This window comes from Vanessa cardui, chromosome 12 (genome assembly GCF_905220365.1).
Source record: "Vanessa cardui chromosome 12, ilVanCard2.1, whole genome shotgun sequence".
NCBI lineage: Eukaryota > Metazoa > Arthropoda > Insecta > Lepidoptera > Nymphalidae > Vanessa > Vanessa cardui.
In genome coordinates this window covers 6859513-6887375 of record NC_061134.1, presented here as the reverse complement: position 1 = coordinate 6887375, position 27863 = coordinate 6859513, and the positions used below count along the sequence as shown (strand labels likewise).

Here is a 27863-nt window from a genome sequence, read left to right as displayed (position 1 = left end):
GTCTAACATATTTTACATCACTGGTTTTTATCTATTAGTTAATTGGGGTTTCTTTGTTATAATTTTAAAGATATTGTGAAAGAAAATGTGTTATAATACGTAATGGAATAATTTTTGTTTTGTTATGTATCTAAAACGCATTAAGTGGAAGGCATCTAAGACAGAGATTGCTTCGCAACATGTTTCGCAATCAATTTTGTTACCGGTCCGATCATGTGATTTGTTTTAACGATTCTTAAGCTAGAGTTTGTATAGCGAAATAAGTTGCTATATTACATGCATAATAGTGTCATTTGTGAACTAGAATGCATTGTGACCGTATTAAATATTGACGAAATAAAAATTCAGACTATTTTTAAATAACACGACATTTATTCGATATTTTAAACAATGAAATACTGTTTGTTTTTCAAATCAATAGATACAAAGAACCGATCAATCATAGTATTTAACCTGACGTCAAGGTTGGATCTTATCATTTAATAGAATATTTAACAACCACATGTATGTGGCCCGATGAATGTTTATTCAAAACGTCAACTTGAAAGCTACACTTTAGGTTAATACATTATCACGAAAAGACTTATTTATTGTTTGAAAAATAAATGGATCCAAATTTGTATCATTCGCCGTATGCGTTAGCGTACCGGAATCGCTTACAAAAGAAATATCGAAAACTGACTAAATTAGATACGTTGAAACAGAGCGTTAAGAATGTTAGTAAAGAGTATTGTGCCGAGTCATCTATTTGTGGTCTCAAGCACATTGTTGATGACAATGCGACATGTTTTGAACGGTATGTTTGTGAAAGTGTTTTAACCCTTAAGCACCGACTTTATTCTCACAGACACCACTTACAAATAGTTTATGTAATGCTTATCCAGTAATTAAGTATTTTTCCACGGTACATTTTATTTGCGTAATTTATAACTTCGCTACTTACGAAAAAAATTTTATAAAATAAGTATGATTTTATATATAAATCAAAAGTAACATAGTCATATTTAAAAATGTGTGATAGATTTTGAATATTAAGAGAAATAATTATTAATAGTGTATAATTAAACATAATTTTATGAAGAACTTTTACATTTCGTACAATTCTGCTTATCCGAAGTTGTTATGTAAGTAAAATAACATCGCGGTACTTAAAGGTTAGAAGCAAGTGAACTTGTTTAGGTGGTTTCTTGCTCAGGCTTGTTTGGCGCAATTACCGGTGCTTTCAGTGAAGGCATTGAGTTACATAACGCGAGACTAGCTAGTGTTATAATCACATAAGTAACAAATAATGGTTTTTAGTAATATACAGGTACCACGGGTGAATTTTATGTGTTTCTTATAAATAAAAAAAACTTACATGTGTTTTTGATAGGGAGGTTGTATAATTTTGTCTTTGTTTTTTTACAATGCTAGCTAATCTTTTTAAGGCATCAATTTATTTACAGGGCTATCTGGATAATAACAATGATTAGCGGACTCATCTGTTCCGTGTCTTTAGTATGGATAACATTCATACGTTACTATCAGGCTCCACTGGTAACCACACAGATGCCGGAAGGTGTATCTGTTAGTAAAATAATATTTCCAGCTGTCGGTATTTGCACCAATAACAGAATCAGTAAGACCGCTGTTGAGGAACTCGCTCGAAATCTGTAAGAGAAATTACTGAATGATTTTAGTATCTTTATCTTTTCTTTGAATTTTGCTAGCTTTCCGGCCTGGTTTTATACGGGTAAAATGTTAATTGATCCACTGACGATTGATGATTGTCTGACTATCAATGCAAATTCAAACTATTGTATATAAATAAAAAAATTGGGAGATTAAAATTGATTTAGGTATATCGCAACTTTAATTCATGAAGATATTAACAGTACAAATTCAGAACGGGCAGGCATTTTAGGTTTTTGATGTTTTTTTATTTCTATATATGTAAGTGTAATACTTGGTTAGAACTACAAAAACTATAGTAGTTTTTGCTGTTTTAAAGTTTTTTTTCTTCAAAAAAGAGTTTCTTCATATTATCATTTTTCCGTACACATCAAAATTTCTATTTATATTAAGATTATGAAATATTCGCTTAGAAATCGCCCGGATCGGCAATGTTCTCTTTGACTAGATCAACGTAATAATCTATATCTAATTTAATCCATAAAATATAAACATTCATGGTAAGCTAAATCTAATAACCTAAAAAAATTATGATTAAAAAAATCAACTCATTGAAATAATTATTTTTCCGTAAAATCACATTTAATTATTACAAATCTTACATTTAATTAAAAATAAAATATTCAGACACTAAGCAATTCATTCAATTTCTTACTTGTTTACGGCATCTACTTTAAATACATTAGAACATTTAAACTACAATATAGGCTTAAAGAAGAACGAAATAAAAATTATACGGAGAAGCAAATGCTATCCTTACTTCTTGGGCTTGGTTTGTTATATAATCAACAACCTATGAACGAGAAGCTGGTGCAGCCAATGAAACTGCATCGCGCTTTAGGTGACTACGATGTTAATGAGCTTATGCGCAATGTAAGTAAAGATTTTGATACCATTTCTCGAGAAGTCAGCACTACTTTTTTTTAAAGTACCATTATGTAAAGTGTGTCTTTGTGGAGTCGAGATGGCCCAGTGGTTAGAACGCGTGCATCTTAACCGATGATTGCGGTGTTTGCATGTGTTTAATTTGTCTTTATAATTCATCTCGTGCTCAGCGGCGAAGGAAAACATCGTGAGGAAACCTGCATGTGATAAATTTCATAGAAATTCTGCCACATTTGTATTCCACCAACCAGCATTGGAACAGCGTGGTGAAATATGTTCCAAACCTTCTCCTCAAAGGGAGAGGAGGCCTTTAGCCGAGCAGTGGGAATTTACAGGCTGTTGTTGTTGTTGTTGTTTTGTATTTGTGGATGTGTGTTTGTGTGTCTGTACGCTTTTATTTAACCGAGCAGGTTGAGGACACTAAAGAGTAGCAGTGACTAAATCAATTTTATCTAGATAATATGGAATGGAATCCGATATTCACAGACATAGATAGAAAATCTGAAACTGATAGATAAGCATGGCGTAAACGCAGGGTAAATGTTAGGGTGAATGTTACAAGAAAGGTGGTGTAAATGTGGAAAGAATTAGGTGGTACTGTGTAAGAGCTGCTTAAGTGAATTACAGAGGATAGAAGTAGATAAATTACAACCTACAACCTCAAAAGGATGATGGATGGATGGATAATGGCTTTACTAAATATCAAGATTATGAAAACGTAATTAGAACTGAAAAAAATGACCTCAGATCTCAGTGAATTCATTTATTAATATAATAAATGAATATATAAGGTTTGGTTTTCACTTTTCAAAAATTATCACGCCGCAGTAATATCGTTTAAATTTTTAATATGCAGAAATTAACAGTTGTTTCCAATTAACTAGATTGATATCGTACTTATCGTGCTAAATCGCTATTAACTAGAGTGACATTTTAGTTCAAACATATTTATGTTCATAAATAAATGATTATTTATTGATGTTTTACATAGCCAAGTACATTGAATACTTGATATATATAAAGAGCAATGTTTATAATATAGATGTTTGATTAATCTGTTTATAATGTATAACCAGTTGACACCGAGATGCGAAGATTTGCTGATGAGATGTGCTTGGAATGAAATACCGATGAACTGCTCCGACTTATTTGATTTCCGTTTAACAATGAATGGTTATTGTTGTACTTTTAACTACTTGCGACAGTCCGACATTACATTTGAGGAGTAAGTTTGTATATGATCATTTTAAATTTAATTACATTGATGTGGTTTTTTTTTTTGAGTCGAAATGGCCCAGTGGTTAGCACGCGTGCATTTTAACCGATGATTGCTGGTTCAAACCCACGCAAGCACCGCAGATTTATGTGCTTAATTTGTCTTTATAATTCATCTTGTACTCGGCGGTGAAGGAAAACATCGTGAGGAAACCTGCATTTCATAGAAATTCTGCCACATGTGTATTCCACCAACCCGCATTGGAACAGCATGGTGGAATATGTTCCAAACCTTCTCCTCTAAGGGAGAGGAGGCCTTTAGCTCAGCAATGGGAATTTACAGGCTGTTTTTTTACTTTGTTTCATATTGCTATCTCATTCTTAGAGATGACATGATTCGAATTTTAGAGATTGTTATTTTTAATTTTTAATGATAATATTCCAACATGCATTAGATCACTTGGTCTTTTAATGCATCTGTACATATAATAAAATTGGAGTGTCTGTATATAGTAAATGCATATGCATGAGTACACGGTTCATATACCGAAATAAGACTTTTACAATTTTTGGCTGTCTGTCTGTTTGATCCGACTATCTGGAACTGCTGGAGCTGATGTAATAAGAAGTAACTTAGGCTACAGCAATAACCATTTTTTTAACTCAATAGCGCACGAAGTCGTCGGTCCAACTAGTTTAAAATAAAGTTCACACGGTGTATTTAATCACAAATTTGACCCAATCCATTGATCAGCAATCAACACGATCGCTAATCTTACGATTATTACGTTATGAAAATGGTAAAAAATATGTTATTATCGAACATAAAGTCTTATTTGAGTATAAATTATCTTCGACGGATGATTGATGATTATGTAAAACAGATGTAACACCAATATAAAAATGTATACGCTTTTGTATGTCACGATAGTTGATAATGTGTTCAATGATATTTTAGTAAATCTGGCGGAGCACGCAGTATGGATATGTATAAGTATGGAAACAAATCCAATTTTGATTTTGGTCAAGGGTTAAAAGCCTTAATCAAACTAAACACAAGCGACGACTTTTACTATAACATGCCTTTAAAGGGAGCTCAGGTACAAAATAGTTTGTTATTTCATAGAAAAGTATATTATTGACAATTAACAAAAACTATTGTAAAAGAGTTCACTAGTTCATAAAAGAAGGGATGAAAGTGAAGGGCAGGGTAGCCACAACGTAGTTACTATAGGGGCTCATTCAATGTACAAGCCGGAACACAACAATACTATTGCTGTATAGCGGTAGAATAAGTGTCAAGTCGGTGCTATCTACCCAGGTGGTATCTACATCTTTATCTTTAAAAAGCAAATATGTAATGCTTAAAAACTATGAAATAAACGTTTATATGTTTTTTAGCTACAGTTCTCAGACGCCTACGATTTCCCTGATGCACCTAGCGGCAGTTTTTCAATGCAAATTGTGAATCCAAGTGTCGAGGTAAACATTGTAGAATTTTACATAATTAATGTTAAAAAATTTCTACAGTAAATTGTAGCTAAGTTTTATAGATAGCGTGGCAATTGAAAACTATTTTAAATTTTTTGGATTCCATGTCAGTGTATCAGGATAGATATTTTCAGAACATATACCTACCTAGCTGATTTAAAATCAAAATATACTTTATTTAAGAAAGCTATAAAAAATGGTATATATTTTTATTGTATTGAGTTATTCAGTTCGGAATGCAGATTCTACCAAGAAGTACCGGCAAGAGACTCTGATTTCTTGTCTCTTGATTACCCGAAAACATCCTTGATTCGTTTAAGACCACCTGGATTTAATTATTTTTTAGCAGTTTTACGCGATGGTAATCTATATAAGTATACATATATATTAATGTGTTTAGATGGTCGTTTTGGTAACGGCAAGTTTTACGGAGGCATCCCGAGATATTCAACACGTGCCGGCAAAGTTGAGGCGATGTTTGTTCTACGATGAGTCCTCGTATTTGCCATTCTACACACACAGTGATTGTTTGCTGAAATGCAGAATGCTATTTTTATTAGCTAAGTGTAAATGTACTCCATTTAACATGCCCAAAATGGTCAACAATCGAACGTGTGACATGAGAGATATACCCTGTTTGAAAGTATATAATGGTAAGAATAAAATTCTATAGCTCTTCAATTACACCTGATACTCTATAAGTTCTCTCGTTAATATCTATTAATACTAGTCACAATTATTATGTTATTTTGCTTTCCAACTATTGAAAGATGACATTTTTATGTATAGTACGACACAACTTAGATGTCGCATCGGCAAAATTCGAATTGAGTACGCTATCCCAAATTATCAATATTTATTTCTCATGCGAATAGGATCTTTGTACAAACGTAATAACTTGTAAAATCATATGACCTAATATATTCGTCCATCTGACTCGTCGATTTACATGCACTTGCTTTTTCTGACGCGTGAATCTATACCGACGAATAGCGTCGAATGGCGCAATAGGGAGCTATTTCTATTGGTTGTGTAAATCGGCAGTAATCGGTTTTATTTTCATTCCATTGCATTTTCCGATGCTACATCTAATTTGTGTCGTACTATATGTGTAACATAATGCATATTAAAATAAGTATTCTCGCCGCGTATGTCTGTCTGAGTGCGATAAAATCTAAGCCCACAATACGGGTTTTCGTAGAGTTTCACAGACGCTCTGCGTTTAAATTCCGGATCAATTAAAAGTTAGTTTTCTTTGCCGAGAAATCCTCACTAATCCGGAGTAAAACTGGTAATATTTACACTCCCATATCTCGGTAAGCATGCAAAGTCGTTGAATCCTTAATAATTTGTGTTGCCATTTTGAGCGTACACTTGTTCTTATCCTCGAGAATGGCTCTCGTCGCCGAAGGGATAGACAGACGTAATCATTTTCATGCTTTCTAAAATAAGAATCTTTATAAATATTCTCACATTATCATTTGTATTTGTTACAATTAGCGTATCTAAGGCTTCTGGTAAAATACTATCCTATATTATATGTGTTTATGTATGTGTGTATTGTTTTAGCTCAATCGACAACGGTGAGACCTGACGTCGACACGATACCGATCGAGTTGGAGCTGGATATGGTCGGAGGAGGCATTAATTGCCCCATGTGTTACCCGAGTTGTTCGAAAACCGCTTATAGTTATGATTTCATGAATACAAAAATTTGGCCGGACTATTTGAACACAGTTCCAGATAGCGATAGGATTGACTGGTTGTAAGTTTTTGTTTGAATATTTTGTTGTTGAATTAAACTTTACTCAATCTTTTGTAAAATAAATATTGAGTTAAAATAAGAGAGTAGGTAGTATATTATTTATGTATTTCTTTTTGTTTTAGGTTGTACACATTTTAATGTACAGTCAGGGTAAGAAAAGGTTCGTCACCTTAAGATCTATTTTCATGTGCACTGACCGACATTTTTGACAATTCAGTAGAAGATATCATAAATAAAAGCCACAAAGAAAAAAAAAGTAATCATTTCTAATTTGAATTTGTAATTACTAATTACGCCATTAAAAAAGTTTCATGTTAATATAAAGCTAGATGTAGTCAAAAGATGTTACAATATACTAATATGAACTAAGTTATTATGCTATGTAAGTTTTAATTTGAAAACTGACGAATGTTTTTTTACTCTGAATGTACAAATAGAAATTACTTAAATTATGCAGGTGAATTAAATAATTCGATAAATGAAATAAAACAATTTTACATTTTAAATATTTTTAATACGAAATTAGGAAAACATTTTATTAATAGGATGTTATCGCCTTATTTCAAAAGTTCTAAAGGCACAACTATTGATGGCTCCCTCATTTCTAAAATCAGCTTTCTCTATTTTCGACTTGGGACTGCCAACTTTTTGTAGCCATTGCTTCATGTCTTGTATTGCACCTTGTTGACCTTGCAGTTGACCAATGACAGTTCCTTGAGCAGTGTTCATAACCCATCCTTTAAGACCAAGATCTATAGCCTTCTTTTGGGTATATTTTCGGAAATACACACCTTGCACTTTTCCGAATACTTCAAAGTCAGTCGTTGTTAAGCCAGCTCTTTTGTTTAATGCCATCATGAGATATATTATAAAATTTTACTATAAAATATCAGAGAATGAACTTTCGTTTACATTTTGACACAATATAATTCTCTTTCACTTGTTTACGTATGTTGCTCTGGAAACGCACTCATCGTCAATAACAAACTCTTATGTGCCTGTGTTTATTACCAGGCTACGAATTTTAGTTATTTTATATAACGTAATGGCATTTATCCTATATATTCGCATTACTCAATTTAATTGAATGATTTGACTAAATAATATTTTTATATTTCCTTAATCTGATTGATTCCAACAGTCGAGTCGTGTCGAGATTTTGGTTTTAAGAAATAAAGAGACTTCTAATCAATCCTTTTATTGAGAAAGAAGATACTGATGAGTAATTATCGAAAGAAAGCTACGAATATTGAATATTTCCAATATAAAATTGAATGTCAGTAGGCTAGAAATATTTGGATAATTATTTATTTAGCCACAAAAATAATATAACCATTTTTTTCACTTGTTGAGTGGTTTAGTTTTACTAAACTGATTTGAGCAATCTTTATTAATCTTTTATAATAAGTTATAAGTATTCCATGTTCGGCCGAATATACCGAATTACGGTGAATATTTATTTCAAATGTAATATATTACGTTTTTTTGCAGACAAGGCGCCAATTTTACAGGAACATCGATGGTTCACGTAAAGTACGCGAGGGAAGTTGCGGACTGCTATGGGCAGAATGTTATCATGAAATGGTTCGACTTAATTAGTTAGTTTCTCTCTTGATGTTTCCTAACTGATGAACAGTTCCTAGTTCCTACATTTCACTTATATTTGTACGATTGTTACCATATGTATCCATTGCATGATTTCTATATTTGTGAATCGCAAAGTAGCGTGGGTGGTGAAGAACGATATTGCTATGCATAAATTAATCGTGTCTTTCTGTCTACAGGACATGTACTATCACTTATTATTATAACATATATTTTTCGTTTTCCTTTAATGACAGGTAATATCGGATCAACTTGTGGATTCGTTACTGGATTTAGTTTCGTATCTGTGATTGAGTTCATCTACTTCTATACAGTAAAGTTATATCGAGAGATTAATAATCGCCGTCGTCAAGAGAAACGAGTTGGCAGCGAAACGTCCACGGTAAATAATTTCGAACCTATCAGTCGATACAGACCGATTTACTGGAATGAGCTTGGAGGATCAACTCAATGGAAATTAGGATCTCATTAAAACACTATCGTTTATTTATTTATTGTCAACAATTAAGTAGATATCTTTAATAACACGTAGCGCTTAAGACTTTTGTGTTTAAATCACAAGCAACTATATATGTAAAATTAAATTGCACTAATAAATATTCAATAATACTCGTTGTTTTAATTTATACTTGCCAGTCTCGTAATAACTTTACAGCAGATATTTTTAGATTTACTTGGGCTCTGGAAGGCCTGTGGGTAGTAAACAAACGTCAATACTTAGTTATTTAGTGTTTCGGTTTGAAGTGTGATAATTCCAGTATAACTACATATTCAGGGTACATAACATCTGAGCTCCTAAGGTTATTAGGTCATTGACGATGTAAGAATGGTTAATTTGTAAGTAAAATTGACATGGTGGTGATGACTACTTACCATCAGATGGCTCATTTTCCAGTCTAACTACCTATAAAGTAAAAGTCACATATCCGGTTACTATATTCAAGGAATTATTTGTTTTTTATATGTGATAGAATTTAAAAACTTTTCGTATGCTCTATTTATTTGACGTAACAGTTTGTAGGAAAATCTTTAACTAGTTTTTGTTTGTAACTCAAAAATGATAGGTTACTGAATTTTTAAATATAAGAAGGATGGGAAGTTTAGAATTTATTGTCAAAAACAGCTATGCCGTTTGAAACATGATTAAAAAATAACTTTGTTTAATCAGCGCATTTAGTGCACAAAAATTATATGAAAATAAAAATACTTATACGTGTGTAAAAGACCCCCTAAGTGACATATAAATATTGATTTTAGATATTTCAAAAGTCACAATAAGAGCATGTTGATCTTAATGTTTGTCTTTACTTAAATTTACGTCAATTTTTTTTAAAACAAGTACAGAAATATTTTTAGTCCTTACGTAATAAAAAAGTGTGATATAGAATAAAATACTATCAATTATATCATAAATAGTGTATATACTCCAAATACACGCTAGCTCGTGAATAATAAATCACATAATTGCACCACTAGTACCCTTTTCATACAAATTCTGATATGATCTACAAATTAGAATCACAATAGAATTTTTGTTTGGGTAATTTAGGTAGGCTGGTTTATATCAGGCATAAATTATATTATTGTGCCTGAATAGTAGGTATTTTGTAAAAACTAGCCAATTAAAATACAGATACGTGCATTGAGGATTCCGTATATTTTAGGAAATTATTTATCTATTTACCTTGTTATATAAAAAAAATCATTTAGATCCCAGTAAATTAAATATAAATTGATGTAATCAGTTAATTGGGTATAAATATCATTAGTCATATTTTCAATGAAGGCATTCTATCTTACTTCGAAGATTACGGCACCCTAAAATACACTAACGCCTAATAATGACTCTTTTTCAATAGTTGTTGCGTAAAAATCAGTTATTGGTGTTCTTTTGAATAAGCAGTCTTGTTGCAAGCGATGGATAACGAACGTTTTAAAACATATTTCCAAATATGGTGGCAAGGAATCAAAAGTTTGCCAGAAACTACGTCGATACATGGTTTCCGATTTATTGCCGATGTAAAAAGACATTGGATTGAAAGGTTGAATTGATTATTTTGTTTTAATTACTATGCGCTCTGGAATAGTTCCGTATAATAATAATTTAGCAAGTTTACTAACTTTTAGTTGGCAGTTTAGTTTGTATTAAATATAAGAATGCAAAAGCACATGTCGATAATTTTATAGAGATTGTTCTTTGTTGAATTAAATATATATGTATATTAATATAGTTAGTATTCTCAGAGGTACGAGTAGATTACCGAATATATTTGTTTTTGTTTTTTATTCAGAATATTTTGGTTAGTATTCGTCATTTTCTCCTGGTATTGCTCGTCACTATTAATTGTGGCCCAGTACGAAGCCTTCCTTAACAATCCAATATCCTTTGTCGTAGAGACGACTTACAAAGATTGGAATACACAGTTTCCGTCGATTGCTGTTTGTGAAAGCGAAAATTCAGGGCGCATTGAAAATATTTCTGACAGGTAAACATGGGTGATGATAAGCTGTTCTATGTTTATTTATATAATTGTTAAATGAGGTCACTTATTAGTTAAAAGTCGTGAAGCTTTACGAAAATTATCAGATTCCTCTCTCGCGCAAGTAATAGGTACTTAATTATCATGTACTTAAATGTGTTTATGACTCCTCTAAATATCCTGAGGATAACTGACAAGTCTTGTTTCAACACCTGCCATATGTGAATTTAACAACCGACTGGCCGAATAAGCTGTAAAACGTTTTTATACTCTGTTGTTTGTTTCATTTTAAATTGTATATATATTTCAACTAAGTAGATACATTCGTTATTTTTCAAAATAATCTTAAAGTAAAGAGGTGTTATATTCCAGTTTATGGGGCACAGAGCATAATTTTGAAATGGAAGAAGTTTTGATGGAAATTGCATATTTCAAAGGTATAACCTATTACGTATCTAGACTGTGCGGAAATGAAGATGCTATGGCAGAATGTTTTGAATCGAATCTAAGCTATTTTGCAAATCTGGTAAGGCTGGTTATTAAAAATTAATTTGGGTATTTGACATGAAATTTATCATTTTGATAATTTAGGTACGGAGTCCATGCAATGACCTATTATCAAATTGTTCATGGAATGGAAAGCCTTTTAATTGTTGCACATACTTTAGACCTTTGGAAACAGAGCTGGGCGTGTGCTACGTTATTAATTCTATTCAAGGAAGGTAAACTAATTGACCTATTATATCATCGATCATGGATATACTATTTACACCCTTTATGTGTCATATAAATTGGTTCAGAATAGATTGAACCTCATTGGCATTTAGACTTTAATGTCTAAAATTAAAATAGAGGTTTAATGTAAAGACGATGTCCAGATTATCTATATTTATATCTACATATAATAAAATTGGAGTATCTATTTGTAGTATTAAAATAGCCCTTTTTACTCAATGCATATATATATGTATACACGGTACATATACCAAAAAACATTTTTTTACAATTGTCGTCAGTCTGTTTATTCCGGCTAATCTCTGAAACAGCTGGACCGAATTTGACGGGACTTTCAATGACAGATAACTGATATAATAAGAAGTAACTAAGGCTACAATATTTTTTTTTGTCAAATTCAAATGCCAACGAAGTCGTGGGCATAGCTAGTTATAAATATGTATAATTATTTTCGTTTGTAGTATTTAATTGATTTATTTGAAAGGATAGATATTGACAGATTCATTTGTTTTATTCAATAAATTTGGTATTTTTAGCAGTAATAACATGCCTAAACTGGAAATGATTAGTAACAGAACTACAGGACCTGGAATGATTAAGTTCGGCGCGAAATTACCAGTAAAGGTTTACGTGTTGAACGAAGAAGAAGTACCATCGTTGACATCTCATGGTTCTCATGTTATATCTGTCAGTTTAGAGTTCAATTACAGGTATGATAATTACCGATCAATCACATTCGTGTCTTCTCCATCCTACGTGACATTGGCGAAATAATCTGTGCCCTGCCGGCACAACTAAAAGCCATTAAACTAAGAATTGAATTTAATTCAATTGTATGATCATTGTCACAGTAATCATTTGTTTTGTTATAGTAGGTAACAAAATTACCAATATGCCCAAACTGTAGTGAGGCTTCAAAATGTCAATGATTTAAATCATCATTCGTTTTAATCAATTACTTAATTCTCAAACTGTAACAATGTTTCTAGACGTCAAATAACAATAAGAAATATTGAGAACGATGTCGATGCTAGGATGATTGTTCCTGAAAAAAGAAAATGCAGATACGCCGATGAAAATATATTACACGTGTATCCTTATTATTCATACACCGCGTGCACAGTGCAATGCCGAAAGAATGCCCAATTAAGGCTATGTAATTGCACAAACTTCTTCATGCCCAACACGAAAGAGTCAGATAAGTGTAACAGAAGTGGAATTATATGCCTCAATGATAATGTTCATTTGCTATCCGTAAGTTTTATAGTATTCTGACATGAATTTTGTATGATTAGATAAAAAAAACACATCGAGCAATTATTTGCAGGTTCTAAAAGCACGCTGGTCATCGCGACCAGGATTACATTGCCATTGTTTACCGTCTTGTACTGAAGCCGAGATATCTATAGTTAAGGATTTTAAAACACCGAATTTTGAAAAAATTGCTACTGTTCAGATAGAGCTGTCGGCCTTACCGAGTGAGAAATATAGACGAAATGTTGTTCGAGGGGTGCTTGATTTAGTTGGTAAGACTTGTGCGGATAAGATACATGTAATTGAAAATAAATATTCTTAAGAGTTACATATGTATATATAATTATGTATGTATGTAGGAAAAGCACAAATGTCGTAGAAAAGAAATATACATTTATTATATAATTATTCCAGTGTCAACGGGAGGAACTGGTGGATTATTTCTCGGCGCAAGTATATTGAGTTTCGTCGAGTTGTTATATATTCTGCTTTTAAGACCATTTTGCGACATGTACACTCGGCGAAATGATGACCGATGGCATAGAAAGTATGGAAACCGTCGTATTGAAGATAACCAATTTAACCGAAATAATATTAAAGTTCCATTTAAAAAAAGTAGGAGAGTGTCAACACAAAAAAATAGTAGTCAAAGAACGAAGTAAAAAGGAACGAAAATATAAAATCAATATGTTTATTCTAATGCCTGCATTTTAAAGACAGTATTTCTTTACAATTTCTTCTAATATAGGTAAGACTTTGTTTTTGTAATCACTATTATTTAGTATCATTTTTTTTATAAACGACGCCTTATCTTTTGTCATTATTTCTTTAAAGTTGGTAGTGTTGCAGAAAATTTTCGTATTTAGTTCATCATCAATCCAGAACTGTGGTACGAGACATGCACTCACCACAAGGGCCCATAGTTTCTGCTCATCACAAGATTTGAGGAAATTCTCATACGTGAATATTTTTTGAATTGGTATTCCATTACTACCTAAAATATTCTTCATGACATTATAATAATGATTTAAGAATGTTTCAATATTCTCATCTCGGAAATTAGGTTTCAAATTACAGTAAAGGAGCAACATTACATCACCAGCTGGCGGTTGATACCTAACTGCCTGAAAATCCACAAGAACACAATCATCGGGTACCAATTTTATGCCTTCTTTTTTGTATCTAAATAAAATATTATTGTTCCATAGATCGCGATGGCAAATAACATTTCTATATGTCGATGAGGGATCAGCAAGCCGGAGAGCTGTTTTCCAAACATCATTCCAACGCGGTTCTATTAAATTGAGAACTTTTTTATCATTGCTATATTTCGAAAAACATTTAACAGCTTCGAATGCTCCAATCATACATTGTGTAAACCATGGATCTGATTCTTGATAACCGCCATTGTTAAGGAGATTCTCGTGATCATCGTTTATGTAATAGGTTTTTCCTAAGACTTGACGTCTTTTCTCTTCGTAAATTATTGAAGCTGCATGGAATCTTGCTAATGTCTCCAAAGCGAGCAAGGTGTGTTCTCTGTCAAATGTGTTAAATTTGTTTAGCGTTTTATATTGAAGACTATTTAAATCCTCAAAAATCATAGCGTCTTTCAATGTTAAAATTAGATTTGGACTCCAAGGATTTATATCTGTAATTATGAAAATAAAAAGTAATTGGATGATTTCTTCATTTTAAAATACATAATATTAGGAGTGTAAAAATGAACAAATATTAATCTTACCTGGCGTGTTTAATTTGCTTTTAATTACTGTGTAAAAATTTGTTTCCTTTTCAAACAGCTTCATTTCATTGACCATTTCCGCTTTTGCAGGATTCGATTTAGACACCGCTTTTATAAAAAAGGAGAGCAATTTAATTTTGTTATCACTTGTTATAATTTGAACTTGAAGTTTCCAATAATCTGCTAAAAATCCTAGCATTTTATCACTAGCATTGAAAACGACGTAATTTTTTACAATTACTTCTTCTTTAACACTGTTTTCGATAACTTTTTTTACCACTTCTTCTGTTATAAAATCACATGTGGTAGCAACAGATTCATTTTTACGATCCATTATTTTACAAGTATCGAGTGAACTGAACAGGCTTTTAATACTTCAATTGTCTTAATTTGAGTTATATCTCAAACATTAAGTATTCATATTAAGTTTGTCTTAGGTAATAGTTATTAATTAAAACGTGTGAAATGCGAAATATAGATAACCGTAATTGCTTTTGATATGTAGTTGTTATAATAAGATATATGATTGTCTCATATATTTAAAATATATTGTTGTATCGTGATAGTAATATTTAATTTACTTAATAAAATTTAAATAGATGATAAGATAAATTATGTAAATTCCCACTATTCTATTTAAAACTATTGGTAGTTGTAGATGGGTACACAAATCTTTCTACTATTTCGTCTAAGAGTTCGATTACACGCCTCTGGTATTCGATGTTTTCTTTAGCAAGTTCTATAAATTCCTGACTACGACTCACGCAGTTTATTCTATAACATGACTTAGGGTCCGTGAAATATTGTTTTCTCCTTTCATTTGTCATAGCTATTATAGGAACTATTAATGCTGCTTGTGTCATACCAAATGTAAGGCTTTCTTCGTATAATCCTTCTATATTTGCAATGTTCACAACTGACATGTCTATATTTTCCAATTTTAATTCTTTATTAAGCTCGTCATAGTAATGCTCTATTATTCTCTTAATGTAATTACTTCTGAATGACTTTGTGGTATTGAAATATACAAGAGATGATAAATCGACCATAGGAGGACTGTAAAGAACGGTTTGATAATCAATCAGAAGTGCGTGCATCTTGTTATTCTCTAATTTTTTTAGAAAGATGTTATTCGACCAAATGTCGCGGTGAATGACTACGTTTCTTATTTTCGAACTTGGTTTCATTAGTTTGTCGGCAGACATAAAAAGCTTGGGTACTATATCTTCGATTAGTTCCGTAAAATTTGGTTTCGACTTATATTCTGAGAATACTTTCAAAAAATCTATAGCCGCCTGCATCCCAGTGTCGCGCCAAGATTGACCTTTACTTGGTTCACATAAATACTCGCTGTAATCTTCCCAAATTCTGTAAGGTCGTTTTAACTCCCGACTCTTTCTCTCTTCATAAATGTACGACTGAGCGTGAAATTTCGCCAAAGCTGTCACCGTTGCCTTTAATTCTTCATAATTTAAAGTATTTAGATTATCCGGCATCGTATATCCACTTTGGGTTACATCTTCAAATACAAACAGCTCTTCTTTAATATGCAATAGCTTAGGTCGCCACTTATTTAAACCTAAAACGTAGAAGTAATTTAAATAGTCTTTTACGTACTGAATTACCTCAAATGGCTAGTTCAGTTGAAAGTATTTAATTTAAAAAATTTAGTCAACTTGTACGTACTTACCATCGGACTCACGAAACATTTTGAAGAGACTGTTTAACATAGCATATTCCTTGTTAAAGAATTTCGTTTCTCTTAAATAATTAGCCTTCCATTCGTCCAGTCTTGGAATACATTTAATAAAATAAATCACCTCTTTGATATCTCCTTTGTATTCAATACGAACCGTTAAGCTTAAATGTTCTCCCAGATAACCAACAAGTTGATCGGAATAATCCTCAATATTCCAACTTAAAATATTAACTTCGGATAGATTCGATTGTTTAATTATTGATGTTATATCATTTAAATTCAACAAATCCATTTTAAATCGAACTAGTTCACTTCATCGAGTATAATTTAATATCTGAGTTGAGTACATCTTGTAATAGTGTTTTGTTAAACATTATATAAACGAGAATGAGCTGTGTGCAAAACTTAACCTTATTCTGTTAAGCAATAAAATTTTAATTTGCGAAAATTCTTGATGTCGCTTCGATTAAACGTAAACGATAACTTTATTTGCATAGAAAATTGTTATTTATTTATTTAGAACGTATAGGATATTACAATAAATTAAAAAATTATATTAGTGTATTGTGTGTGGGTTAATATTGAATAAAACTTTCAAGAAAAACTTAATATTTTATTTTTTAAATCATAAACCAAACAACGAAGACGTTGAATGTAAGTCTAATAAAGGTTCTTTAAGTATTTTTTTCAAGCGTTTTTCCTTAACTTCTTCGTAATTGGGTACCCAGAGTTGCACGGCTTTTGGCGTGTGACTCGATTTTACTTCCGTGTCTTCTTCATCACTGCTCTGCGGATCGACTTCCATGATGGCGTCTTCTTCTTCACCTTCTTCGATTTCTTTGTAGCCAGAAATGTGTTGGAGGAATAGAGGGCACAATAGACTCACTGGAGGTATCATGTGAGGTGCGGCTGACAGAAACTGTAACAATTTTAACGTATTTTACCTAAATTTATTATATCCTTTCTATTAATTTATTGTCTATGAATTTAGTATCATTCTAAAATGTCGAAATATATTGGGACAATATTTTTTCATTTTGAAACTTAATGTTTTTTTAATTTCAAATTTAATTTTATTTTATTATCTCTTGCTAAAGAGACCTTGATATAAAAAGTTTGACTGAGGCCATTAATTATATGTGTAAAACAAAAGTTTGATAAACTTTATTAAAATATATTTTTCAAATAAATATTGTTTATTTAATAAACTACAATATTATAATTTGGAAATTAATATACGTGAAATATCCATATATTTTGTAACTTAAAAAAAATATATATATTATATAATTTAAATAAAAATAAATCATCACTGTGATATAAAATAAATATTGCGTGTTTGATATGGAGTAATCCTCGTTCATACAAGATTTATGAAGTAATCGTGCAACATGACTGTGTTGACTCTGATACAAGATACTGGTATTGTCACAACGGGAACTCGTGATTACAATTGCTTGCAAACGCTTGTTGTCTCGATTTCACCGACTTGATGACATATGATATATTCTATTTTCTGATTTAAACTGGATCTCATTAGATGTTTATTTTTTTGACCAAAACTTATTTTACATTCATTTGTTTCGAAAATTTATTATTTTAAATTTATTGCCAATTTTAACAGCAAAAAGAAGAACATCCAAATAGAAGGCAAAAAGGTATATATGTATATATATAGTACGACACAACTTAGGATGAAGCATCGACAATTTTATAAAACCGATTACTCCCTATCGTGCCATTCGACACTATTCGTCGCTATAGATTCTTGCGTCAGTTCAACCTGAGACAGCTAATACATGTAAATTGACGTGTCAAATTGACGAATATCTTAGGTCATACGATATTACAAGATCTTTAAACGTTTGTGTAAAGATCATATTCACGACCAGACGACCACCGTGGTTGAGTGGTGTGTACACCGGTTTTCATGGGTACGCCACTCCGAGGTCCCGGGTTCGATTCCCGGCCGAGTCAATGTTGACTATCATTAGTTTTCTATGTTGTCTTGGGTCCCAGACCCAAATGTTTGTGGTACCATCGTTACTTCTGATTTTCCATAACACAAGTGCTTAAGCTACTTATATTGGGATCAGAGTAATGTATGTGATGTTGTCTCATATTTAACTAACAATCCTGATGTGCTCTCCTTTTTTTTTTACATAAGAAATGAATATTGATAATTTGGGATAGCGTAATTAATTCGGATGTGATCGGTTTTACGAATTTTGCCGATGCTAAATCTAAGTCGTGTCTTATTATACTAAACTGTAACCTTTACAGGTGTCTAGATAGGTTCATTAACTTTAAATTAACGTATGTTGGTTAATAGTGGAAATGTATAACATTTTTGTCATCAATTTTACATTTAAAAAATCCATTTGAAATTTCTCGTTCCTATTTGAATAAAGTATTTCTCTTTTTCTAAAAGTATAATTACATATTTTTGTTCATAGTTCTGCGAGCAACCTCTCTTTTAAAAGTATACATATTTTTGTTCATAGTTCTGCGAGCAACCCTGACTTAGATTTTTAAAAAAGATTTTGGGGTATAATGCTTTATTCCTGTTCTTTTACGGTTGAACATTTTAAAACTTGATAAGAGACATCTTCGTAGGCAGATTAGCAAATAGTTCACCTAAATGGTCATCACCAGTCACCATCAATACACATGGGTATTGTATTAACCATCACTTATTTCGCCAATGTGCTACCAATATTTGGAATTAAGATGTTATGTATCTTGGGCCTATAGTTATACTGGCAAATTGACCCTTATAGCCGGAACATAAACAGCCAGGCACCAATCAAAATAAACTTTATTCAAGTAGGCTTTTACAAGCACTTTTGAATAGTCATTTTACAATTAAGTTAAGCTTGCCGGTTCGGAAAGTAGATTCTACCGAGAAGAACCGGCAAGAAACACAGTAGTTACTCTTTTTCAACATTTAAAAAATACAAAGTCATGTTAATTAAATACAATTATTTAAATTAATATATCCTGCTTGGAAGTCAACAGGTATTAACTCCACGCTTTTTTTTCAACTATAAAATCTTGTATCGAATAATATGCTTTTACTACCAATGTATTTTTACAAACGATTTGAATTTACTAAACGGCAAAGTTAAAAATGTCTGCGGAATTTTATTATAGAAACGGATACCTTGCCCCAAGAAGGATTTGTTGACTTTGCGGAGTCGGAAACTTGGCGTTATAAGCTTATCCTTACTCCTAGTGCACATACAATGATTATCACTGATTTTATCAAAGTGATCAATGTTACTGTGAATATACATAATATTATTGTAAATATATTGCGACGCAACAGTGAGTATTCCCACTTTGTTAACAGGCTTACACAAACCCTTGTCTCAAACTAAAGTATAACACTTATTTGGTCAGAGTCAAAACTATTAAGCATTTAATTAGTCCGAGAGGGTGACATAGTATTGCTCAACAAATTAAAGTCCATTAAATAGTAAATCGAAATGTCAGGTATCTGAGGATCAAATGCAGTGCGTAAATGCCTTATAGCAGCCTACGATGTCATATTGCTTATCGATATACAGATTTTGTCAGGGTTTTTTCCTTCAGAATTTGTTTCTACATCAACAAAAAAATCGTATGCACAGTATATTTTGAAAATTCACAATTTCGAATGACATTTCAACTTTAAATTATTTGTAGTATTTGATAATGAATATATATGAAGCCGAGATGGCCCAGTGGTTGGAGCGCGTGCATCTTAACCGATGATTGCGGGTTCAAACCCAGGCAAGCACCGCTGATTCATGTGCTTATTTAGTCTTTATAATTCATCTCGTGCTCAGCGGTGAAGGAAAACATCGTGAGGAAACCTGCATGTGACAAATTTCATAGAAATTCTGCCACATGTGTATTCCACCAACCCGCATTGGAACAGCGTGGTGGATATGTATGGATGTGTTCCAAACCTTCTCCTTAAAGGGAAAGGAGGCCTTTAGCCCAGCAGTGGGAAATTTACAGGCTGTTACTTTACTTTACTTTTATATATAATATATTTACCTGTGATATAGCGTTGTTTCCGAGTGCGTCGTCTTGTGTTTGTGTGACGTTTGTGTGTGTGTTCTGTGCCACGTCATCTTGTCTGTGCGCGAGAAGCGCGTGGAAGGCGGAGGGCGGGAGTCTGCGCTGCGATATTGCCTCCAGTTGACCCTCCTCAGACTTCTCCGGCTCAAGGCAGTATATTTCCTATTGTACAATCATTTACAATTGACTACAAGCCTGAAATTGACCCTGGGTATTCTCCTCAATTAAATATTATGTATTCAAAACAATTATTCGTCAGTTTTAAGTTTACAGTAGTTAAGCGGTTTTTAAGAAAATTATTTCCAGTAAAGAATTCTTCTTATCTATTATCTATCTGAAAAATCTTATACAATTATAGTATTAGATTAGTACATTATGACATTTGAAGATTGTATGACGTCAAAATTATTTTCATGTTTTTGATCCGGCTAAAGAAAATTCCTATAGTATTACGGGCTATATCTTGATAATTAATGCCGTTTATAATAGTGTAGTTTTTCGTGGCGGCGATGCCGTTACTATCGGAATTTTGTTAGTAAAATGAAGATATAAGTAATTAACTCAAATGTCATATAAAATTATATTAATCAAGGGCTTTGTGTAGTGTTGACATATTTGCAAATAGCATGGAGTACCTTAATCTAACCCTTGTTTATCTTTATTCTTTCAACAGGAGTAGGGTATAAAAGGTCTTATTAATACAATAATAGTAGATCAATAATAATAGTAACATTATTAAAGTAATGTTGAATTTAGTGAAATAAAACAATTAAATTAAAACACGGTATTGAATGACTATAGATAACCAAATCTTAATTTAAAAATTTAAAAATTACTAATGACATCTAGTACTAAAGAGGAAGCTATTTGAAAATAAAATAGACAATTCAACGATTATCATACATAGTCTCAAACACACTTACCGAATCATTTCTCATGACGTAAAGTCTGACATCTTCACCTACGGACGTTCCGAATACACACTGCTTGAATACACCGGTGTCCGGATTCAACAAACGCTTCTGGATTAACAACGGAGTCGAAGAGTGAGGGCTAAATACATACACTGTAAATAATAAACAGGGGATTAATTAATTGATACACGGTACAGTAGTCCTCGACTTACTTCGTTTCGATTTACGTCGAACTTTTAGTTTTGACACTATTTCTCAAGCATACGTCAATTGTTTCGATTTCCGGCATAGTAGCATACTAGTTGCGAGTTCAATATTATAGCAAGGAGAATAAATATATCGTATAAGATATATGTTTTGTTTTACTATAAAATGAGCTGCACTACCGCCATCGATTCATTGTGATTTCGGTGGTCGTTGCGGCAAGTAGGAAGTGCGTTCATTGTTCGTAAAAGCGCTTTATCGTTGTAATTAGTCTTTATATGAATATATGTCATTTGAAGTGTAAATGAAGTGATAATTTATAAGAGTAAGTTATTTTTGTTTCAAGTAAGAATAAATAAATGTAATTACGTAGGGTACTCGTATATATTTTTTATTTTTTTCTTTATATTCAACTCTGAACCTAAAAATAGTATATCGCCTATTTTGAAAACCTAACATGTCGTTGTATATTAATGCTACATAGAAATATTTTTGACGTAAAACATTTTTCCTATCACTTTCGCAATCCATGTGATTTTGTAAATAGGGACGGAAGTGTGTAACAGGCAGCCGAGGAAGTGCGTATTCGAGTCGACCAATGAGGGAGCGTTGTTAGAGTTTGTTGTCAGATGCAAGCATTTTACGAGAGGGTATGAGGTTAATGTTGCTTGTTGCTACCAGTTGGAATAGCGAATGTTACTTGTCAGATACGACTACGGTAAGGAACGCGGGTTTTTTTATAATCTTATCGTAAAAATAACAATTTAAAATAATATGTTTTAATCTTCTTTCAATTTCTTCTAATATAAAAAAATGGAACTAAATTTTAGGGTATTCATTGCACACGAAATCAAGCATAAAAAAATTTAAAAAAATGTCACGAATCACTCAATTTGGTTTAAGTTTGGTTGGATTTGGTTGGGTTGTGGTTCTTTATGAACAGATCGATAAGGAAACAATATGTTTTTCACGGAAAAACGAAAGAGCTTGTAGTCGCAGATAGCTCAAACTCGTAGAATATAGCAACTTTCTTGTTACACAAGTCTAAGGCCGTAACATAAAAAATTTAAATGTATGTACGAGAAAAAAGCTTCTCAATGTCATGCTAATTTTGACAATGGTTCATTTGAAATTTTTTAACCTTTCTTACAGTTCAATATATCCTACCCCATCACCCCCCAGGCAGAAGGCAGTTACGTACGTACGGCACGTAATTTACTAGAAAAAAAAACTTTAAAAGATAATTACAATATTCTTACCATCATTGTTTGTGGTGACCATAGCCATTTTATTAGAAAAAGGATCTGATACTAAGCAAGTAGTTTTTATTTGAACCATCCATTTGATTGTTAATGACAGGAGACTCCATACAGCTACGCAGTTTTCGGTAGTGCACACCAACTAAAATTATAATTTTATATGTTAATGTATTTTATGCAGTGAATGTTTTTAAAAATCTAAATTGACATGTGCTATTAGCAAAGATTCAAGTTATTCAGTATGAAAGAATTTTCTAATTTTTACATTAAGCAGTAAAAACTCCTTTCAGTAGCATAGTCATAGAAAACCCTTTCATTAGCTATAATAACTTCAATAATAAGCTTTAAGTCATTTTGATAAAATTCTAAATTAATTAATTAACTTTGCAATACATACATAATGTGCAGCGTCGTTGTTTCCAAACTGAACATGAATCCCTTTGGGACGAAGGGCAGGATGTGAAAGCGTTGTCCTCAAGTTACACAGGTGAGAATCCCACAAGGTCAATTTACAACCGAACCAGGCGGCTATCAGGGAACCGTCCTGCGATATGGCAACACCGCCCATAGCGAACTCGTCGTCCTTCACAATATACCTATCGACAACGCTCGTGTCCACAAAATCGTGTTCCTTGTGAATATTGATGATTCTCTTCAAAATGTCATTCTTACGATTAATTTCTTTCATGTATGGTAAATTTTCGACTTTCCCGGGCGTCAGTATTTCCCCACTCTTGAAATTATTCAGAACCGGATCGGAGAGGAAGTGGGTTATGCCCGATGAGTAGTAGCAGGCAGTGAGACAGCCCCAGAATACTTTTTTTCGATGCTGTTGTGAGGTGTCGTCACGTTTCCATATTCTGAATTTTTGGTCAGTTCCTGATGATACGCAAAGTTCGCCTTTATGGTTAAGCGCCAAGGATACAACATTGCATCCACCGTGTGAAAGGTTGACGCAAGTATTGAGTTTGAACGGTGAAGTGTTATTTGCTTGTGCAGCCCAGAATTTCAATTTCTCTTCTGGGTAATTTATCCCATCGTTCCTATACTCTGACGTCACCAGCCAAGATCCATTCGCACTAATAGCAGCACATGTCACTTCTGTTTCTAAGGGTAGCAGGTTCTGTCTCTCTGATGGAATTTTATTCATTGCCGTTATGTCAATCTGTAAGGCGTTGTTAAAAAAGAATCATTTTAAGTAAGAATTTAAAAAAAAATCGAAAATGGAGCTATCAGAGATATTACTGAATATTTATCTATCGACAGAGTGTAGTATTATTGAAAAATTTTAAAGTAATAAAAAACTGGATTAATTTACTGAAAGTCGAAAAACCATATTAAATGATTTCTCGTCTCATTGCTAAACTTACATTATATAGTACTTTGTCAGTAGTTGTTGAATACAATTGCAAATGTCCAGTCCTGCCCGGCATGAGTAGTGCGGACAGTGGTCTATGGTACACGAGGGCGGCTCCGAGCGCCTTGCAGACCGGCGACAAACCCCCGCACTCAAGTATTGTCGACACAACGCGCATCTGAGCATTGGCTATGATGACCGCTGTAATGTTTCATTAATATTACGTACATTTAAAACTTGTTTTTAAAAGCCTACTGGAAAAAATTGATACTGATATACATATATAATATAATATGTGAAACAGTGTTGCCATAAGAATAAAATTAAATTTGAAATATTTTTATTGAATTTACTATGATGTTTAGTTTAATTATAGATTGTTAAAATGAATTAAAATTATATGACATGAAAATGATTTACATGATACATCTTATCATAAACTTTAAATAAATTTTTACTATGTATGAAAGAGACACTAATTTGATAGGTTTCTCACTAAACCTGAATAAATGAAATCAAAAACATATAAATGGCTAAAAAAAACTTAATAGTTAAACTTGATAGTGTGACAGAAAACTATCTGCAATACATAGCTTAGTTATCTTAACCATCAATATTTTAATGATATAAAATTACATGTATCTTAATTAACATTAAGATACATGTAATTTTAATGAAAAATTAAGATTTACTGACAAACAGTTAATGTTGCCATTTAAAAAATTAAGGCTGAATATTCTGTATTCAATGATAAATTTATTTTAAACATACTTACAATTATTAGACAGTGTAATTGCAATGTGAGCATTGTTTGTTGCAATGAATCTTATCATGCCCGGCAATCTAGGAATGAATGTCTTCTCATTTGTTTTGTTTTGTAAATGGCCTAAGGTCCACTTTACTAAGACATTTTCCATGCCACCCGAGATTAGATAATTTCCTGGAAGTAATAATAATAACAAGGATGTACAACATCAATAAAATAACAACATGAGAAATGCTTTTAGATGATAATTGTTTACGAGGCATAAAGTCTCTAATTCAATCAAATCAAAGTCATTTCAAAGCATCAACTTTGAATAAGACTAACACGATTTTTACTTTAACATATGTAACAATTTATTCCATTTTCAATTAAATGCAGCAATGGCTATAATTGGTATTGTATTATTATATATACACTTTAATTAATTTAAAAATTATTGTCCTAATATTGACAAATAATTAGAAACAGTATTGTAAAGATTTCAAGACAAATACATAAACCTTACTGCCAAAAAAAAAAACAGAATTTAAATAAATGTATTTTATTGAAATATTATTATATCTACCTTGAACAGAGAAGCATACTGCCAGTGGTGGTAAAAAATGCCAATGTAACACTTCCCTAGCTATGGATTTGTAGTTATACAAATTGCCTCTGATAATAGTTACTCTGCCAATAGCATCTGTTATTGCAACTGTGCTCTCTTTGTGGTGAGCTGCCACAGATAATATTCGAAACTTATTGCTATTTGTCAGCCTGTGTAGAACAAATACATATAATTTTGTTAATAATGTTTAACCATGTCTATAAAAGAAAAATATGTATCATTAGTTGAATGTCCTGACTTTGAATAGGTAAAATAAGAATTTTATTTTTAGATACTTTTTTTTTACTGAGACATATAAACATTCAATCTATTTCCTTGTCCTATAAAACAAACAGTGCATATTTTTTTACTTTAATTATATACATTGCAAATCCTTACGCGCATTTGTTGTAGGTAGTATAAAAAGAGAACATAAAAGAAGGAATTATTACTTTAGATTGCAATTGATAATTGATTATTTTTAATCACAATTTCACTAGTGGTTGCTGATCTGTCAGTACTACAAACAGCTAAGTAGTCGCATCAATATGTCTAAATCAAGCACACAATATTTCTAAGTTAGAATATATCATGTAAATTCAACTCACTCCACTTTTAAATGAGGCTGGTTTAAATTCTGAATAAAAAGCATCATGGTTCCATTAGTAATAGCTGCAAATCTGTCATTATTACACCAACCAAGAGATACACATATAATGTCATGATATTTGATCTTAAGATTTTTGTACTCATATATTAAGCTTCCATCTTTAACCGAGTATGATCCAAGGTGTAATTTTTTATTTTCATTGACGGCAATTATAAAACATTCATTACTGTCTGCTAAATTGAATGTAATTATTTTTGTGTTCTCTGGTATTTGAAGTTTCTGAAACAAAACAAATAATTACAATTTAAACAAACAAAGTATATTACTAATTTAATCAGATTAAATTAACTAGATTGTGTAAAGTAGCTAGAGCATGACCATATTTCGTTTTTTTACATTTATAAAACCTGTGCGAGGAGATGCCCATTATTCCAATTCAATATAGACAAATATTTTATGCCACTAACAGTTAGGGTAAATTTAAATAAATAAATTGAACCCATGCATACATTAATATTTATATAGCTACAACTACTATATGTGTATCAATAATAATAAACATGAACAATTTTCAAAGTTTCTTTTTAATCAAGTCTGTTTCAAAAATTCTTTGTAAAAAACTAAAAGAACTGCTTTGAATTAATGACTACTCAAAATCTATCAAAAAAAAGTTATAATCTGATTATGGTATATAATAGTGACTCAACAGTTCACGACATATTAAACTTACTGTTTTTCGAAGAACTGCACCTTGTTCCCAGCTCCACGTTGTGACATTCCCATCATCAGAGCACCCATACAAGTTGTAGTCTTCGTCTTCTGGGAATTGCACAGCTACTAATTCATTTATAGATACTTCGGTTTCAAGTGTGCGTACACAATCTCCTGTTTGTATGCTGTACACGCGAACTAAGTTTTCTACTATTATTGCAACAGATCTGAAAAGTTATCCATTATTGGAAATAGATAAAATTCACTAATAAAAAAATGTTGTGCAGGTGTAACATGTACATACTCTCCATCCGGTGAAAAAACTGGTCTACGTTCAATTATACTACGTCCAGCTTTTCTATTAAATACGTATCTGTTGGAAATTTGATCACTATTTCTTTTGACAACCATTTTTAATTATAGTAATAGCTTAGTATAAAATAAATTTAAATGAAAACTTCGTGTTTTGTAATCGTAAATATTTAACACATGATATAACCTCAACAAAACACAAATTATACACTTCAGCTGTCACTGGTCTGTACTGACACTTGACAGATTTAAGGATGCGATCTGAATTAAAAGTAGTCTATTAAAAGGAAAGATCAAAGTTTTATGTTATTGGCGAGATATATAATATTGAGGTGATATTTACGTAAAATTTCATAGTCAGTGAAAATAATTTTGATATTATAATTAATTTTAAATATATAAATTATATCTTCAAACATATAACAAAAAATTTAAGTTATGGCGCCAAGTGTTAACCCTCGAGTCCCAGGGTAAAAAACATTAAAATTGTATTTACCTAATGTTCCCATAAAAAGCAAAAAATACTTTAAGA

At 31.9% G+C, this 27863-nt stretch overlaps 7 protein-coding genes across 7 annotated transcripts; 3 read left to right on the top strand and 4 right to left on the bottom strand.

Moving 5' to 3' along the window:
* The first annotated feature begins 1451 nt into the window (after nt 1-1451).
* LOC124534309 (sodium channel protein Nach-like) lies at nt 1452-9235 on the top strand. The gene is made up of 9 exons (XM_047110078.1): nt 1452-1652; nt 2379-2544; nt 3633-3781; nt 4730-4871; nt 5173-5253; nt 5663-5915; nt 6832-7027; nt 8519-8625; nt 8869-9235. The coding sequence occupies exons 1-9, from the start codon at nt 1465-1467 to the stop codon at nt 9102-9104; spliced, it is 1518 nt and encodes a 505-aa protein (XP_046966034.1). The 5' UTR covers nt 1452-1464; the 3' UTR covers nt 9105-9235.
* Nucleotides 7527-8028, bottom strand: LOC124534310 (acylphosphatase-1-like). Its single transcript, XM_047110079.1, has one exon. It carries the CDS (start codon nt 7883-7885, stop codon nt 7577-7579), a length of 309 nt encoding a protein of 102 aa, XP_046966035.1. The 5' UTR covers nt 7886-8028; the 3' UTR covers nt 7527-7576.
* A 223-nt stretch (nt 9236-9458) lies between the features above and the next one.
* Nucleotides 9459-12000, top strand: LOC124534168. The gene is made up of 4 exons (XM_047109880.1): nt 9459-9469; nt 10924-11118; nt 11485-11638; nt 11704-12000. Exons 1-4 carry the CDS (start codon nt 9459-9461, stop codon nt 11836-11838), a joined length of 495 nt encoding a protein of 164 aa, XP_046965836.1. The 3' UTR covers nt 11839-12000.
* Nucleotides 12001-12357: 357 nt separating this feature from the next.
* On the top strand, nt 12358-15318 carry LOC124534003 (pickpocket protein 28-like). Its single transcript, XM_047109611.1, has 4 exons — nt 12358-12557; nt 12837-13101; nt 13175-13373; nt 13516-15318. Exons 1-4 carry the CDS (start codon nt 12394-12396, stop codon nt 13761-13763), a joined length of 876 nt encoding a protein of 291 aa, XP_046965567.1. The 5' UTR covers nt 12358-12393; the 3' UTR covers nt 13764-15318.
* On the bottom strand, nt 13779-15180 carry LOC124534001. The gene is made up of 2 exons (XM_047109609.1): nt 14846-15180; nt 13779-14752 (listed from the first exon to the last, which is right to left on the bottom strand). The coding sequence occupies exons 1-2, from the start codon at nt 15177-15179 to the stop codon at nt 13812-13814; spliced, it is 1275 nt and encodes a 424-aa protein (XP_046965565.1). The 5' UTR covers nt 15180; the 3' UTR covers nt 13779-13811.
* Nucleotides 15319-15477: 159 nt separating the features above from the next.
* On the bottom strand, nt 15478-16853 carry LOC124534002. The gene is made up of 2 exons (XM_047109610.1): nt 16536-16853; nt 15478-16424 (listed from the first exon to the last, which is right to left on the bottom strand). Exons 1-2 carry the CDS (start codon nt 16834-16836, stop codon nt 15478-15480), a joined length of 1248 nt encoding a protein of 415 aa, XP_046965566.1. The 5' UTR covers nt 16837-16853.
* A 290-nt stretch (nt 16854-17143) lies between these two features.
* LOC124534000 (WD repeat-containing protein 75) lies at nt 17144-27558 on the bottom strand. Its single transcript, XM_047109607.1, has 11 exons — nt 27324-27558; nt 27039-27246; nt 26307-26587; nt 25678-25868; nt 25122-25286; nt 24360-24547; nt 23387-24154; nt 22990-23131; nt 21536-21678; nt 20589-20774; nt 17144-17463 (listed from the first exon to the last, which is right to left on the bottom strand). The coding sequence occupies exons 1-11, from the start codon at nt 27428-27430 to the stop codon at nt 17170-17172; spliced, it is 2673 nt and encodes an 890-aa protein (XP_046965563.1). The 5' UTR covers nt 27431-27558; the 3' UTR covers nt 17144-17169.
* Between the last annotated feature and the right edge of the window lie 305 nt (nt 27559-27863).

Bases quoted from the DNA above. Each gene is read 5' to 3' on its own strand.
- LOC124534309 (XM_047110078.1), top strand. From the start codon at position 1,465: ATGATTAGCGGACTCATCTGTTCCGTGTCTTTAGTATGGATAACATTC. The intron at 3,782-4,729 runs GTAAGTTTGTAT...ATGATATTTTAG, and splicing joins TCCGACATTACATTTGAGGA to TAAATCTGGCGGAGCACGCA. The intron at 5,916-6,831 runs GTAAGAATAAAA...GTATTGTTTTAG, and splicing joins CTGTTTGAAAGTATATAATG to CTCAATCGACAACGGTGAGA.
- LOC124534310 (XM_047110079.1), bottom strand. From the start codon at position 7,885: ATGATGGCATTAAACAAAAGAGCTGGCTTAACAACGACTGACTTTGAA.
- LOC124534168 (XM_047109880.1), top strand. The intron at 11,119-11,484 runs GTAAACATGGGT...GTTATATTCCAG, and splicing joins ATTGAAAATATTTCTGACAG to TTTATGGGGCACAGAGCATA. The intron at 11,639-11,703 runs GTAAGGCTGGTT...TTGATAATTTAG, and splicing joins TAAGCTATTTTGCAAATCTG to GTACGGAGTCCATGCAATGA.
- LOC124534003 (XM_047109611.1), top strand. From the start codon at position 12,394: ATGCCTAAACTGGAAATGATTAGTAACAGAACTACAGGACCTGGAATG. The intron at 12,558-12,836 runs GTATGATAATTA...CAATGTTTCTAG, and splicing joins AGTTTAGAGTTCAATTACAG to ACGTCAAATAACAATAAGAA. The intron at 13,102-13,174 runs GTAAGTTTTATA...AATTATTTGCAG, and splicing joins ATAATGTTCATTTGCTATCC to GTTCTAAAAGCACGCTGGTC.
- LOC124534001 (XM_047109609.1), bottom strand. From the start codon at position 15,179: ATGGATCGTAAAAATGAATCTGTTGCTACCACATGTGATTTTATAACA. The intron at 14,753-14,845 runs GTAAGATTAATA...TCATAATTACAG, and splicing joins AAGCAAATTAAACACGCCAG to ATATAAATCCTTGGAGTCCA.
- LOC124534002 (XM_047109610.1), bottom strand. From the start codon at position 16,836: ATGGATTTGTTGAATTTAAATGATATAACATCAATAATTAAACAATCG. The intron at 16,425-16,535 runs GTAAGTACGTAC...TCTACGTTTTAG, and splicing joins AATGTTTCGTGAGTCCGATG to GTTTAAATAAGTGGCGACCT.
- LOC124534000 (XM_047109607.1), bottom strand. From the start codon at position 27,430: ATGGTTGTCAAAAGAAATAGTGATCAAATTTCCAACAGATACGTATTT. The intron at 27,247-27,323 runs GTATGTACATGT...ATAACTTTTCAG, and splicing joins GTTTTTTCACCGGATGGAGA to ATCTGTTGCAATAATAGTAG. The intron at 24,155-24,359 runs GTAAGTTTAGCA...AACGCCTTACAG, and splicing joins CTGACAAAGTACTATATAAT to ATTGACATAACGGCAATGAA.